The sequence below is a fragment of the Lepisma saccharinum genome, chromosome 15 (genome assembly GCF_977018435.1).
Source record: "Lepisma saccharinum chromosome 15, izLepSacc3.1, whole genome shotgun sequence".
Taxonomy (NCBI): domain Eukaryota; kingdom Metazoa; phylum Arthropoda; class Insecta; order Zygentoma; family Lepismatidae; genus Lepisma; species Lepisma saccharinum.
The window spans coordinates 11,521,111-11,536,985 of record NC_139243.1 but is presented as its reverse complement, the minus strand read 5'-3'; the positions used below and the strand labels follow the sequence as shown (position 1 = coordinate 11,536,985).

General features: G+C 36.6%; 1 protein-coding gene across 2 annotated transcripts; it reads right to left on the bottom strand.

The window, feature by feature from the left end:
• Window positions 1-3,063: 3,063 nt before the first annotated feature.
• LOC145999580 (E3 ubiquitin-protein ligase MARCHF6) lies at window positions 3,064-15,559 on the bottom strand. 2 transcript variants are annotated; one of them, XM_083136606.1, is made up of 2 exons: window positions 15,443-15,559; window positions 3,064-6,554 (listed from the first exon to the last, which is right to left on the bottom strand). In XM_083136606.1, exon 2 carries the CDS (start codon window positions 6,533-6,535, stop codon window positions 3,821-3,823), a length of 2,715 nt encoding a protein of 904 aa, XP_082992732.1. In that variant the 5' UTR covers window positions 6,536-6,554; window positions 15,443-15,559; the 3' UTR covers window positions 3,064-3,820. The 2 variants fall into 2 exon arrangements, with proteins under 2 accessions (XP_082992732.1, XP_082992733.1); XM_083136607.1 differs by lacking the exon at window positions 15,443-15,559 and adding an exon at window positions 15,305-15,374.
• Window positions 15,560-15,875: the final 316 nt, after the last annotated feature.

Below are 15,875 nucleotides of genomic sequence, written 5' to 3'. Positions count from 1 at the left end.
ACCAAAAATTTAGTTGCCAAGAACATTCCAAGCATATTTTTTCTCCCGTATTATTAACGAAAGTATGACGATAACAGGATGTGGTCGACTGTCTAGAATGTTCGTTAATATCTTCGCGACCACTGTACCAAATATCATAGCAATTATCACATTCATAGAAATGCTTCAAGTAAAAGAATCAGACATTGCAGCAAAAACTCAATTTACTTCCATTATAAGCAGACGAATACCAAGCACCATGGTCAACACCAGTGCCTCTAGCGGTATCCTTTCGGAGTGGAACCTGCCAGAGGCAAAAACCATCAGTTTTCCACACTACATTATTCAAGGCACTGTAGCAACGCTTTTGTTTGTTGTAGGCATTACAAACAAACATGGCGGAGATGTAGTTATAGTTTGATCAATGTAAGTGAGTACTGAAATTTTACTGGAAAACTGAGAGCATGATTAAGGTTCAACGACGTTACCACCAAGGGTAAAAGTTACAAGAACCCGAGGCAAGTTTGAAGTTGATGGAAAGGTTCAAGATGTGAAGAAGGGATAGTGAACATGCTATACCATTAGCAACAATACAGTCAGTATTTTGCTCCGTTGTATGTTGTTGTCGTTGACGATGCATTGTGGTGGAAGGTGGCCATTTTGAACATTTACGGCCCTAAGGTACACAACACCACAAAAATTGTATATATATATCTGCTTCAATTACTGAGATATTTTGTTTCAAAAAGTGTATACATTAATTTGAGAGACACTGTAATGTAATTAAAAAAACACCTAAGCCTCGCATCAGGTTAAGTTTGTACCAGGTGTTTGGACATCTAGATCCAAACACGCGCGCAGAATATAGTTCCGCTGAGATGGGTTCCATTCCGACACAACTCCATACTTGCAAGAAAACAGTTATTTAACTTGTAATATACAGACAAAATGCTACATCCATTAGCAGGAATGGACTTGATCGGTTCCAATCACTGTGCAGACGAATTTGGATCCTCAGATTCGCCAACTGGGATGTATTTTGCACGGAAGAGTCACTCAAGCTGAAGAGCGAGTCGAGCAAGATTGAAAATGTTGCAGAGCACGTGGAATCAGTGATACCAGTGTTGCATATCCTACTGTTTTAACCCTATGTTTATCGTGATTCATTGCTAATCATGCTATACAGCTGCGAGAATGGCTGAATCGAGGTCTCCTGTTCAGTGACCGGCTTTGCCCAAGTGTCATTTTGAGCATCATCCAAAAAAAAAAAAAAAATCTTCAAAGTCAAACAAGTTGTTTTAAATACATATTCCTCCTTACGGCAACAAGACCAAAATAAAACAAGGCGTGAGGTGATTTGCCTGCCGTCAATGTGCGCACAAACTGTGTCTCGGATGTTGAATGATTTGCGGTGGAGTTTAGGAGTAGGAAACGATTGTTTGTTGTTTGATGACAAAAGAATCTCCGCGGTATTAAAATATATTGCCATGAAAAGAAACATGTTAATTATTCAAACGTGGAAGCGTGCAAAAGCACTGCCAGGGCAGTGTTATAGTAGCAGACAAGTCACTACATTGTATATATCATCAATAACAAATCATGCTTTTTTGGTAGTATAAACTTGAAGGGTGTGTATCTTATAGTAACGTATGTATTGCGAATGAAGCAACCAAAATATTCATAAATTTCTTTCTTTCTAAACGACAAACAATAACTCGTCATTAAATTCAAGAGGGGCCTGTTGTTTACTTTTACCTTTGTTATTTTTTCTTTTGTGCGTGCTCGACATATACACAAATGCCCTTATGTTTCGAAGATATTTCGTGATTTATATTACGTAAGGACACATTTATTACATAATCTATGCGCAGAAAGTACTTTAAAAATTGTATGGTTCAGGAGACAAAAACAAGCAAGAATGCGTTCCGCTTGACATGCATGTACGGTTGTCTGACGCAAGGCTTAACAACATTATGTTTGAAACCTCTTACCAACCCTGATAGAGCATTGAAACATAATGATGTTAAGTGTTTTCTTAATGATATATAGATTGACTTGGTCAGCAAATGTGTTTTTCTATCCACTAGAAATATAAAAAAACATGTTCAATGGATGATATTCAATGTACAAGTTCCCTCTGTAATTCACTTCACCATATTTCAGATACTGCATTGAAAACAGCACAATAGATTCTTTCTAAACATGATCAAAATATTACTTACGTGAAATTTTGAAAATTTCGTATTTCTGCGTTGCACAATATATGGTTATATCCTATTAATTTCGAAGACTCTCAGTCTTCATTCATCACCGCCCGGGAACAAACAAAGCAGTGATGTGGTACCATCTCTACTCCAGATGCCGTACCCTTAGTGAATGAAGACAGAGTGTCTTCGAAATTAATAGGATATAACCATTAAATTGTGCAACGCGGAAATACAAAATTTCACGTAAGTAATTCTAAACTGCGTTTACCGTGTCCATCATGAATGATCAAGATAGCTTACTCCAAAAATAAAATTGCATCGGAAGGCATTATCACTTTCAATTTTCTACTATTGTATACATACCTCATAACCAAATCAGACACTTCATCAATATGATGAGGTAGATTAGCACATGTATGAATGTGTTTTTAGCTTGCAAACACAGCACTGCCAAAATTTGAAACTTTAATTTTGATTTTTGAGCTTGCACCATCGAACTTACACAATTATTTCTTGCATTTGAAAGTGGAATAGGACGTAACTACAAACAGTACTTGCCTTTCAAAAAAAAAAAAAAAAAAAAAAAAAGCATTTTTTTTCTCCAAGAAGGTTTCTTATACGCTTTCCTTTACACACAAGAATCTGTTTGCCAGATTTCTTTCCAGAGTACACTGAGTGATGACGTCAAGTTCAATATCATTCATTGTACATCCATTTGCCAATGCTACACACATATTTAAGTTGGAATAATTCTAACTTTCACATTCTACTAGAATCTCCTGTCAACTTGTAACCAATGTACCATTTACCAAAATGTGTGAAAATTAGTTCTACTCGGTTACAAAAAAAAATAGAAATAAGTGTTTGCAATTCACAATAACATGGAGCATATACTTTAATAATAAAAAAGCATTCTAAAGATATTTGAATGGATGATTACACCCACCCTCTTAACTGTGTACTTCGCACACTAAACCAGATGATGAAAATGAACATAAAAGGTAGCATTTAAAATGCAGTGTTGTAGATGAATTTTAATGCCTTAAAAATGAAAAAGAACAATTCATGATACAACAGAGTGAAGAATTGGTACATCATTTATTTACAGGGTTTGAAAGCACAATATTATATTCTCTTTACTTACAAATCTTTGCATGCTATCTGGTTGAGGTATGAAAGTCTACAAAAAACAGTTGAAACCTTTCTCTACACTAGTACTCAAGAGTTGAAAAATAAAAAATACTCATTATTATGCAATAAAAAATACAGTCACGTTAAACAATGTGATGGTAGTGACTTGACATTTATTCAAAATGGAATTTATTTTAATTTATGTGGTACTAAATTAATAGATTTTTCTGTGTCTGACACTTAAAATGTTTTAATGCATTTTCTTTAACCTGACAAAAAATATCCACAACCTTCCTAATACACATTATCACAAGTTTTTTTGTTTTTTTATCTATTGTATAAACCTTTCCTATCATTAATATAATGAAATGCACACCTTTCCATGTACACAAATATTCCAAATATATATAGATAGATATATATAATAGATATATACAAACAGTCACACACATACAATTCTTGCATCACTGCTATCATATTATGTGTACATATATATTTATATACTACTGTGCAACATGTCCTTCAGAATTCTGACTAGGTGATTTTCTTCGATGATCGTAATTCACAAGTCTTCTCCCAACTAAATATTTATCATTTTTAATGTGCTCATATAACCTTCTAAACTGTCTCACTTGAAACGTCACAATTCCCACTATCAATGTGACAAGTAGCAAGAAAGGATATAAACGTCGTGCTATAAGATTTTGCAAAGCAGGGCTAACAACAAACAGTGGTATTATGCTCTGGCTAATGATATACGGAATTGTCAACGCCAGTCCAAAACATACTATTACCGGCAGAGCCAGTTCGCACAAAATAAAAGATAAATTCATGTTGCGAATACCTTCTTGGTACGCTCTCTCGATAGCTTGCTTGAACCACCAGTTTGGTCCCATCATTGTTATAGCACAAGTTATTTTTGTATATAGTACACCCAAGGCCCAATCTTGCCATATGAAAAATATAGGAGTCTGGTTAAGAGGTACACGAAGCGGTACAACCACTACAAGTTCTAACAAAAGCCCAAAAAGCAGGGGAATTACACCGAGGAGGACTGAAAATGCCACAGCAGACTTTGCACTCAGAATCGCCCACTGCTGCAGTTTCTGGTAAATCGCTGTCCACCCCTGGGGTAGCCAACTTACAAGGAGAGTTACCGCACGAGTCAGCAACCAGCAGAGATACATTCCGCAAGCGGCTGTGTACAGTTCATGTATTTTCCCTTCGGTGACCCAAAATGACATCACATGCCGACCGAACCACACAGGAACTGTGAGAGCAACTAAGCTGGTGATCATCAAGCTCACGCACATAATAATTAGCAGGCATACTATTCTAATGGCGAACCAGCTTGGTCTGCTGTAAGGTTGGAACCCTGTCGGTCCTTCTCTTTGAAGTAAGGCTTGATGTGCAGCTCCTAAGCCTCCCCCGAAGCCTAAACCCTGGTCAGGTGCTAATGGTGGTGGCGGTGCGGGTGGTACTTGGCGCTGCGGTGCCTCGGCCACGTTCTCCTCACCTTCTCTTTCAGCCTCGTTGCCATCGCCTACCAATGGAACATCACCTAAAAGATACGATCTCAAATCTAACAACCAGGCGGTGGCCTGACACCATGTTCGGACGATGCTCTTAAGCCAACCTCTCGTGTGAGACTGTTCCAGTAATGCCGGAAGGATGACTTGCAATAAAAGTAATTCCAGGGACAATTCGCTCACTTGGGCCTCGCTGTGCAACACAATGGTATATGGTAAGAAAGATGGCCACACAGCTCTAAGGATATGAACGGGCAACCATAACATTAGCAGAACGGCAGTTCCGAAGATGACCATAGATGCTAGTAATCGCCTAACGTGTCTTAAAATTGGAAGATGTATCATTTCTTGTATAGGACTGAAATCTGGATCGTTCAAGTTCCTTAGAAACCAAAGTACACCAGGACGAAGAACTTCCCGAAGCAGTAAAATAAAAGAGGCAAAATAATAAACATACACCATCCCCACAAGCCAATGGATAAACATGGATGTACCAGGAGCTATTTTAAAGCTGACCTCTCTGTCTTTGAGTGTGGCATCAAACATGGATAGCGAGCAAATATCAAGCCACCAGCCACAAATCAGTGGTAGAACGCCGATCTCCACAACTGACAGAAGCGAAACCTTTACAACAACATAACATAATCCCAAGACGCGTTTCGATTTCCGTAACCTGAGTAGTGAAGCCACAGCATGCAAAATGACGAGACAAAGTCCGATGACACAGTAACCACATAAAGTCGTTACCAAGCCTTCAAAGTGAGATGCGGCAGCATACTCACGTATTTTGAAACCCATGACCGTGAAGTGGCCGATATGATACGGGCAGAATGCAAACACTAGTATGAACAGTGTGTTAAGCGATACAACCCAGAACACATGTTCGAGGAACACCAAGGAGCCGTCAAGACCGAGCAGGCGTTCCCACGTTAGCTCTTCTGCCGCACGATCCCACTCAATTGGATTCCAATTGACTTCATCCTGTGCATCGTTATTCACCTCTTGATTGAGGTTAACATGCCCAGGTGGATTCTCTTCAACAACAGGAGGGGGCAGATCTACTTCATCGCGCATCTCTTCAGGGTGGTTTATAACATCTGGAACGTCTATGTTGTTATTTTCAGCCGGTGGCGGGTCGGCTACTATATTATCTTGCTCTAACCAGTCGGGCCCCCCACCATGCAAGATCTGCTCTCTCAACCAAACAAGTCCTATAAAAGCAAAAAGGGTACACATCACAACAAAGCATCCATGAAAAATATCTGAAATCATATTCTCGGTAGACAACATATCCAGCGGTAGGGTCAGAACGGAATTTACAGACCCTGTAAACAGGCATCTGTAAATCCTGCATGCCGTCAAGGGAACAACGCCTAGCCATGCAAATGCTACAAGGGTGTAATGGAACCAGTATTTTACAGCTGTGGCTATACTTGTTAGCAGCCCGCTTACTATGTCTTTCACGGGCAGCCGTTTCGGCATGTCAGGAGAATAAATAGGGGTGAACGAAAATCTGTAACTACACAGTTCACAGTATTCCTTTCTGCTGTATCGCATCCACTGCACTAAACACTCCTGGTGGATGTACTTGATGCTCCCCGTGCAGATGCATGGGTGAAAGAGTGGTCTGTCAGGGGAACCCTCTGACCGACACACTCGGCAGATGTCCGACTGCTGAAGATCCTCCATAATGAGATTATCGAAGTTTCTGAAAAGAAATAGAGAACTAACTTTAGCGATATTTCTTATTTCTCCTGAATATACATAGTAGGTATGAGGGTAAATGTCAGGTCATAGATCATAAACAGTTGTGGGATATCTGATAATGGTAGTTAGGCCTAGTAAGTGTCAACATACAGCAGTACAATACAGTTTATGGTAACTTAGGTGACATTAGTGCTAGATATACCATGCACTTCTGCAGCTCACAAGGAGACACTACGGCTAGGAAAATTGAGTTTGGGATGGGATGTCGTGTACTGGTAAGGTACTCTATAGATACTGATATCCCAAGGTGCTAGCATGCACTATAGTGTGACCACAAACAAAATAACCTTCAGACAAGCACCTTCATCATCCTCCATTCAACTCGGGCCGTAAGGAAGCATGCTCCACTCAGCCCTTCCCCTCCACGTGGCAGGAAGGAGTTGCGGGTCTGTGCAGGCTGTTTTGCGTGTGGTTCCACTATAGCAAGCTCCAAGAAAAAGCCCTTCAAAGTTTCAAAGCTTTGCAAGTGTGCCTCACGAGGCAAAGCTATTGTCATACTGCCCAGTGGTCAGGTAGTAAAGTATCAGTTTCATGTGCTGAAGGTTCTGGGTTTCATTACCGTTCATTTGCCCATACTCTTTTCATTAACTCAGGCAACTATTTATTACATCTTATTTAATATTTTATTGAAATAAAGGTGAAATAAAATTTTATTTAATTTTTGGGGAGACAACCAATCTCTTTTAATGGTTTTTCTTTGTTTTTATTTAAATGAAAATCTTTTTCTTACAATACCATTTTCAATTTTCTCCTCCTTTACAAACATTTGCATATTAAATTATCCATATGTTATATTCAACAAAATATTATGTATAGTGTATATTAATCAAGAAAAAAAACACAAGAATCCTATTCACAATCAATGTTTATGTACTCTTTTTTTTGCACGATCGGGACTAGTAATTATCGTAAAAGCACTGAAAACAAAATATTTCTTCCTGACAATTTGCACAGCAAATAAAAGCCATGTTCATAATAAATGGTTGCTCAAAGTAATAAAAAAATAAGTATGGACATCAAACACAGAACCTTCAGTGCATGAAATTGATACATTGTCACTAGGCCACTTGGCAGTCAGACAATATCTTAGTCTCAGGAGGCACGTTTTTAGTACCTACAGAGTACCCTCCTGCAACATGAAGTCCCATCCCAAAGTCAATTTCCCAAGCTGTAGCCTCTCATCATCATTACTGAAAATGCAATTGTATTTCAGGAGTGAATAAAAAAACAACAAAGCACTGTTGTGCATTTCTGTGTGCAAAATAACTTCCTGCAAAGGATATTCATAAATACTTTTTTTCCTGTTTGCTGTGTTTACCATGTAAAGCAGCAGACAATTTAGTCAATTTTATCCCATCTCCCCAAATTTCTCAGGAAACAAACCGTAACTTGAATGTAGCAAAAAAAAAAAAAAAAAAAAAAAACAGCAGAGGATACTAGAGGTTATACCAGATTTGTAGGTCCATTGACGTTCCCCACCAGTGGCAAAAAAAAAATGTATTTCACTGGAGACAAGAGGAGATGTGCTTAGAAATACATACAGTAAAACCTCGTTACTCCAGACCCCAATAAGCCGGACAGGTAAAAAAGAAAACAACAACAGAATGCAAGGTTTTAATGTGGCTAGAAGTCAACAAGAGAAATTCCCAAAGAAAAGGCAGTCAACCACTGTTTCCCGCAGACTTTGTACTGTACTGTATTTAGGCCTATGCCCTTTAAATACTCCATAATAAACGTGTGTTTTGTTGCTATGAACTGAGTTTTAATGCACTTCCTACTGTTCTCTTAGGTCATTTCAGTTAATCCGGACTTTCATTAAACCAGTCAACTTATCCTCCCCCTTAATCCAGATTAAGGACATTTTACTGTATTATACAAACAACTCTTGTTCAGTACAAATCCTTCGTTATTAATGAACTGAAACTGATTTCACTGTTTATTAATACAATACTATTAATATACACATAAATCATGCTAAGTATCTGCATACCTGTATATTTATTTGAGCAAAGTAAACAGGTACCTGGACACTTAGCAAGGTATGTGTATATTAATATCTTACTGTGTCTAGTCCCTTAACATTAATGGTACTATGTTGCAAACACACAATCTAGGTTGAAGATTATTATTTAACATAACAACCATCAAAAATGATTTAGAAAAACATAATAAGGCACAGCAGTTATTCAGTCATTGCAAAAAATTTTACATTCAGCACACTACAGAGGTAAATATTGATTTAAAATTTTTGGGTGCATCTGCATGTATGACCATTTTGTACCCTTCAGTGTATACAGGGAAATAGCCTTATCTCCAATTCTTACTTAAGAGTTTGAAAAAAAGGTGTAAAAAGCCCATGAAGCCCGAGTTACCAGGTTCGAACCTTGGTCAAACGTACATGTGGCATTCCAGCATTACGTGCGTGACATATTACACTCAAAATTTAAGGTTCTAGACATGAGATTGGATTAAAATATTCATAATGAACTGATCTCATAGAATTATAAAGTACTTTGTAGTGTTTGCTTACAAATTAAAAAAAAAAACTTTAGTATGATGACATACGCTGAATGCATGAAAAGCATTAACAAAAATGTGTTACGCTTTAAAAATGTAGCAAATTTGGACTTCATTTGTCATGAATCATATAGGCTGCAGATGCTAGTGAACTTTTCACGGTGAAATGTTTAAGTTATGTGCATTCACAAGCATCTATATATTAATGCAATTAAAAAACAATAATAATTTCCATATTAATTCATTTTGTTATTTACTTGGAGTGGGACCACTTTTCGTGGAATGTTCCATATATCATTGTGTTCATCCTATCGCCAATTTCATTGGTTCATTTATTGTGGTCGCAATGAACTCCATTTGCCAAGGGCACCTACAGAGGAGCACTAATCACTGAGAAATCAGGAAAATGCTCATAATTTGAATGGCAAAATTGAAGCATCAAAACATGAATGAGGGCTGCCATGAGAACAGCAAATTTACCTTTGTCTGTTTGATATCTGTGCATTGTGAAAAAAGTACAAAAAAAAACAAGGTGAGAGAAGTTTATGGAAAGGATGCAAGTCAAATGCAGTTTCCATTTAAATACTAATCTCAAGTCTAAACTTGACAACACCACCAATTTAATTTCTATTTTACAATTTGTAAAATGATGAAAGGTCAAACATGAGTTATTACGAGTGAAGGGAAGGTATAAAATCTTACTCTGGACTATAATTCTGGTTCTAATCCAGATACAGCAATGAAATTTATATCATTGAAAAGCTATTGAGTAGAGCTTTACATTGATATGCAACATGGCCAGTTTCTAAGAATTTTCACGTTCAAGGTCATTGTCTTTGACCTTGAATACCTCAAAACACCCCACCTTTATTTTTGTGAAAAAATTATATTTGATTACTCCAATATATTACTATAAACATGGGAAATATCAAGATGGCACACCAAAGGCATGATGCCCAAAAAACTGTTTTGTCTACATCACTACACCATCAATATGCTGTAAACAGCAGTTACATTTGAAACACCAATAATTGACATGAACACTCCATAAGTAATGTACAAGAAATATGGCTATATCATTGCAGTGGAATGCTGGAAGAGCAGGATTGCATGTAACAAATGCTACACAGTTCTTGTATAATGGTAACGTATGTTCCTCACGCTTTGTTAGTTCTTTTAATTTACACCCTTCAACCATTAACTTACAATTCTAGTGCGAGACTAGTGGCGTGCCCAGGATTTTCGAAAGGGAGGGGTTATGTATACTTTTTCTGGTACTACTTTACTATACCGGAGACACCTATCAATGATTTATTTCACAATTTTTTACATTGCTAACATACTATTCTGCATTGCGGAACATTTCTTGAGGGGAAATAATGAATTTCTAACGAAAATAATGTCTATTTCTTACATTAACGATTACTTACTGTTGTTCCTTATTTCCCACAAACCATCCATGGGTAGCCCCAAAAACCATTGACGTTAGCCCAAAAATTCACGATAGCCCCACGAACCATCACGGGGATGAGGTATGCCTACTAGGTTAGGTTAGGCCTGTTAGGTTAGGTTCCATTAGCATTCCTTTCGTTCAATTTAGCACATACGCACAATACGAGAGTGTATTGTGCTCTCGTGCAGAAAGCAAATGGCGGCAGCAGCAATAGCACATCGGAACTAGATTTTCGTAGAAAACCACATGCATTCACATTAAAATGGATCAAAACTACATTCCCGAACATCAACAACGCCACAGAAAATGATTTGCGTAAGAACTTTCTCCTGTAAATTTGAAGAAATCCGTCTCCGGTATAGGAAAGTGTTACCCTTTTTCTTGGTAATCAGCCTGCATTTTGTCATATTTGACGTTCTCTTTTTTTAGAGACACTGTGTGAGACACACACACAAACTGCATGGTTCCCACTGGCATTGGCAAGAACACATTGCTTTGGCCGCAACTCACAAAATTTTGAGAATCCAATTTTTACATCTGGGTATGTCTTTGAAATATGCATACATTTCCTTTAGATTGCGCAAAACTAGCTGCTTCTGCTTATGTACTCGAACTCACAGACACAAGAGTCATTTCTTCCTGGCATTCCATGGCTCATATTATGATCGCAGTAAAAGTCACGTACACATTGACTGTTTTCTCACACAATGTCTTACCTGGCTTTAGATTTAGTGTCACTAATATACCATGTTCTGGCACCAACTGTTTTGGTCTCCCTACCATGTAATCTGAAGCATAAAATTCTTTCACACCAGGACCAAAATATAAAAAAAAATTTCACTAACCAAGTGCAGATGATACTTCATAACAACTGTTATTAAACTCAGACAGGACGAGATTTCAAAAAGCACTGTAAAACTGGATATATAGCTGTCTACAGCATTTTGATAGTGTAGTGATGTAGAAAAAATATTTTTTTTGTTATGATGCCTTTGGTGTGCCATGTTTAAAGTAATATATTGGAGCATTCAAATATAATTTTTTCACAAAAAATGAAGATGGATTTTTTCAGACATTCAAGGTCAAAGGTCAAGGACCTTGAATGTGAAAATTCTTAGAAACAGACCATGTTGAATATCAATGTAAAGCTCTACTCAACAGCTTTTCAATGATATAAGTTCCATTGCTGTATCTGGATTAGAATCAGAATTATAGTCATTTATCTCGAGACAGACGTGTTTAAATTTCACACAATTTCCAAACTTTGCAGACCTGTAACTTTTCTCACAATTATCATATACCTCTGCAAATTGGAAGTTTTTCATCTCTTAACAGGATCATTGAATGCACCAAATTTGAAAGAAATCTGAGAGGGTCGGGTTGGAAATGTTACTTTTCTGTGTTGAATTCGCATGTAATGACCGACCCATTGACCAAATGAGTTAATCTAAAAGTAGGAATTTTTACTGAGAGTTAGATTAATGCAGAACTTCCTCCATACCAAATTTCAGAATTTTTCAAGAGGATCCATTCGAGATATTTAATCCCGATAACTGGCAAAATTCCATAAACTGCCATGTTTGAGCCCATGCTGAAAAAAAGGGTTGCATTTCTAAGCACTGATATTTTATTTGCAGACCCCCTGCAGGTAAGTCTACACATGAAAAAATTTCAAGCCTTAGACTAAACCCCTTCATTAAAACAATCTGGTTTAAAAATACAATTTTATAACTATTGTTACCTAAATTTCCACAATAATGTTTGTCCTTAGAATGCAATTTTGGGCCAAACATACTTGAATATTATAGAAAGTATGCTTCATTAGCTATAAAATGAATTTTGTTTCATGCCTCTAGCTCTAATGGTTTTTGAGATATTAAGGTTTCCCTAAACTGCTACATGAGCAAGAAAAAAAGCCACATGCCATACTCGAAAAATGGCTGCCCCAGGAGAACTAAACACAATATTTTCTTTTGAACATTGGTTTTGATATCTAGAAACATGTGCAAATGTATGTACTAAAGGTGATTTTTTTTTCTCAAATGGTCATGCAACCATCATTGGCTGGTTTGATATGGAATGACCCAGAAGTGATGTAGATTATATGTTCTGGGTGACAGTTTTGGATAAAAAAACATACACTAATGCAAATTAAAGAATAACAATGCTATGCTAGCATAATGCTCTTGTGAATAAGTGATGATGACCATTAAAAACATGTTGCCTGAAGAAATCATTAGGCCCTGAAAATCTTACCAACACTTGTGAATAGTATTGTAAATCTTAACTTTCAATTTATTTCCGGTCATATTTCACACCATTAGGCTATTCAGTTTCCTAACAATTGACACTGATCATGAGTTAAGTAAAAGGAAACACATGCAACTTTCACATCCAAGATTTAGTCCCATGCATTGGTAAATTTTAAAAAAAATCATTAACAATCAAACTAATAAAATAAATAAATAAACCAAGTGAATCATTTAATTTTCTTACACAGTACAAAAATCACTATTAAATATTACACCAGTATTAAATTAGGTATGTTAATAAAACAATGTTGCACATAACCAAACGGTTAGCAGACTCTCTTCTTTGGTGCAAGTATCCTGGGTTTTATTCCTGATGTGAGCCTCAAAATTTCAGTGTCGACTCAACATCATTGAAACAAGTGGGGATCTACTTGAAGAGACACTGAGGACTCTGGGCTATAAAGTCAGAAAATAGCGGCAATGAAAGTGGATGTACAACATCCAGAGAAAGCTCAAAGGGTCACTGTCAATTGGAGTTTAGTTTCATTAATTTAATATATCTTGTTTCGTGTGTTCTTTTTAACACTAGGGTACTGTTTTACTGTTGTGTCTTTCCGGTTTAAAATGGCTTCTGCTGTACTGGAAATTGCAATAAATAAATACAACAGAATAATAAAATATGTGGCTCTTTTTATACACAATAAGGAAAGATGAAAAGCAACAGTGACTTAACAGTAAAAATTTATCTACTTGTGGGAATTCATGATACACTTGATGTAAAAATGAGATTAATACAATGACAGTGAATATTCATGATCAACTGCTTTTGACTCAAATGTCATCAATCCAATTTTGACCCAGGACTTTCAAAATACCTTCATCACTCAAACTCTACTAACTGAATGTCTGCCAAATTAATATGCTCAATCCTTAAAACTGGTATGTACAGTGAGATGCACAAATATTTAAAAAAAAAAAAAAAAATGTTGGTAAATTTTTCATAGCCGCAAGACGGATTTATTCAGATTTACAGGAGAAATTACTTACTGAATGCAGTTTCTTTATAGTTGTGGAAGTTCGGGGAAGTGTTTTCTCGGATCGTTCATTGAATTTTGCCGGTAAATCATCTATTTTTCGATATAAATGTGTGACCGATGCACAAAAGCTGTTGCATCCATTTCCTTCCATCCGGATGTTGCCTGTGTGTGATGATGTAATCACGGTCAATTTCCAAACACGAGTTTTTGTAACTGAAGAAGGTACGTTTCCGCAAATGGTTTGTGGGGCTGTGTGTCAATGGTGTGTGGGGCTATGCATTTTTTTTTCTAAACCAATTTTCAACTATTGTAACCTAAACGTGACCCAACATAACCTTACTGGAAATGGTTCGTGGGGCTATGCGTCAATGGTTTGTGGTGCTACGTAGGTATTTTTGGGTGCAGTGGGGTGGAAACACTGCATGCCTAGTACGGTAGTGAAACTGTGACCATTTTGCGTGCAAAAAGAAATGAAGAAAACTTACTCGATATGTCACAAATAGAGCTTATTTCCGTGAAATAAGCGAAATGCCACCTTCAACAATGTTTCTCAATGCAGAATACGTAAGTACAAATATTCAAATTAAATGAAGTAGCAAATTTAAGCCATCTTGCGGATATAAGAAATGTATCAAAATGTTAATTGCCATTTAAATTCACTTTCACTTAGATCATGTGTGTTGCTAAGGAAATGAATTATACTCATGCTGGTGCAGCAGTTGTCAATTGCTTTCTTACACTTTGGTTGAATTTTTGAACCTAACTTTGTCTAAAAGTGCATCGAAATGGTGACAGACAGTTTGTCTGGAAATATGTGGATTCCCTACAGGAATGAGGGGAGAAAGACACTATTTAGCAATTTCACATAGTTTTAGCAAGTACAATAATCATTCCCTTGACAGAAATCTCGATTGTTTATACTCCATGTCTAGAGAGCAAGACACTTCTTCTAATTCCATTTCATACACAGAAAACAGCATACGAGAATATGGAAGATAGGCTACTATGTAAAGCTAATGATAATCGTCTCTGTGCATATAAGACTGTAGGAGCTTACAAAAAAAAAATGAATTGGTACGGAAATGTATGTATTTTACCATGAGGCATTTAAATTACTGACACAGGTATTGTAACTTACTTGACCAGCTAAACAATTTTAAAAACATAACTAACATCGCTTTATAAATTAACATTTAAAGAGAAAGAAGAGCATCGATTGCCTTTAATTTTCTCCTCAGCGCGATTCGTACTCTCATACTTAAATTTAAAAATGATCAGAACATATGTAAGGACACCATGTTGGCCTACATTGCGACTCTATTTTACCTCTCAATATTAACTGAAATGAAGTATAAAGTTGTGCACTCTCATACATGGAGCTGTACTATTACAAACTGAATAATTTATAACAAACGTTTTATCTTCTACATACATCAATGTGAAATAAAAACCGTTGTATCACGGAACTCCTAACATTTCGTCACCATGATATACAAATTTCGTTCCTGGTTTACATAATATTTTAGAACTTATAACTCTAATATCCGTATATACACTCGAAAATGCTTACCGTAAATAATTTAAAACACGTCAAATTCCATGATAACTCGGTAAATTTACATATTTCTCACCCTACATAAACCTTGACTTCCCTTCTTTAATCTTGCTTCATTTGTCTCCAATTACGTCATAAATAATGAACTTTGAGTTGTAGCTGGGACAACGTATCAGTGGCCATTTTGGATCAATTTATGAAAAGAATAAAACTTGAAACGAAACACTAGCAGCATTATTTTATTTGTAAAGTTTTACTCTTATCAATCTTCTGTTATCTATAATATATACTCCTTTACTTCACGCGAAAAACAGGTACTGTTTGAGTTTTTCCTATGAAAGAACTAAATTTTATTTAAATGTGTTATGGAAGCAGTCAGTCTTCCAGAACAGTTTTTTTGCAAAAACATTTTTTTCCCATCCATCCTATCCATCCAGGTAGAGGTGTG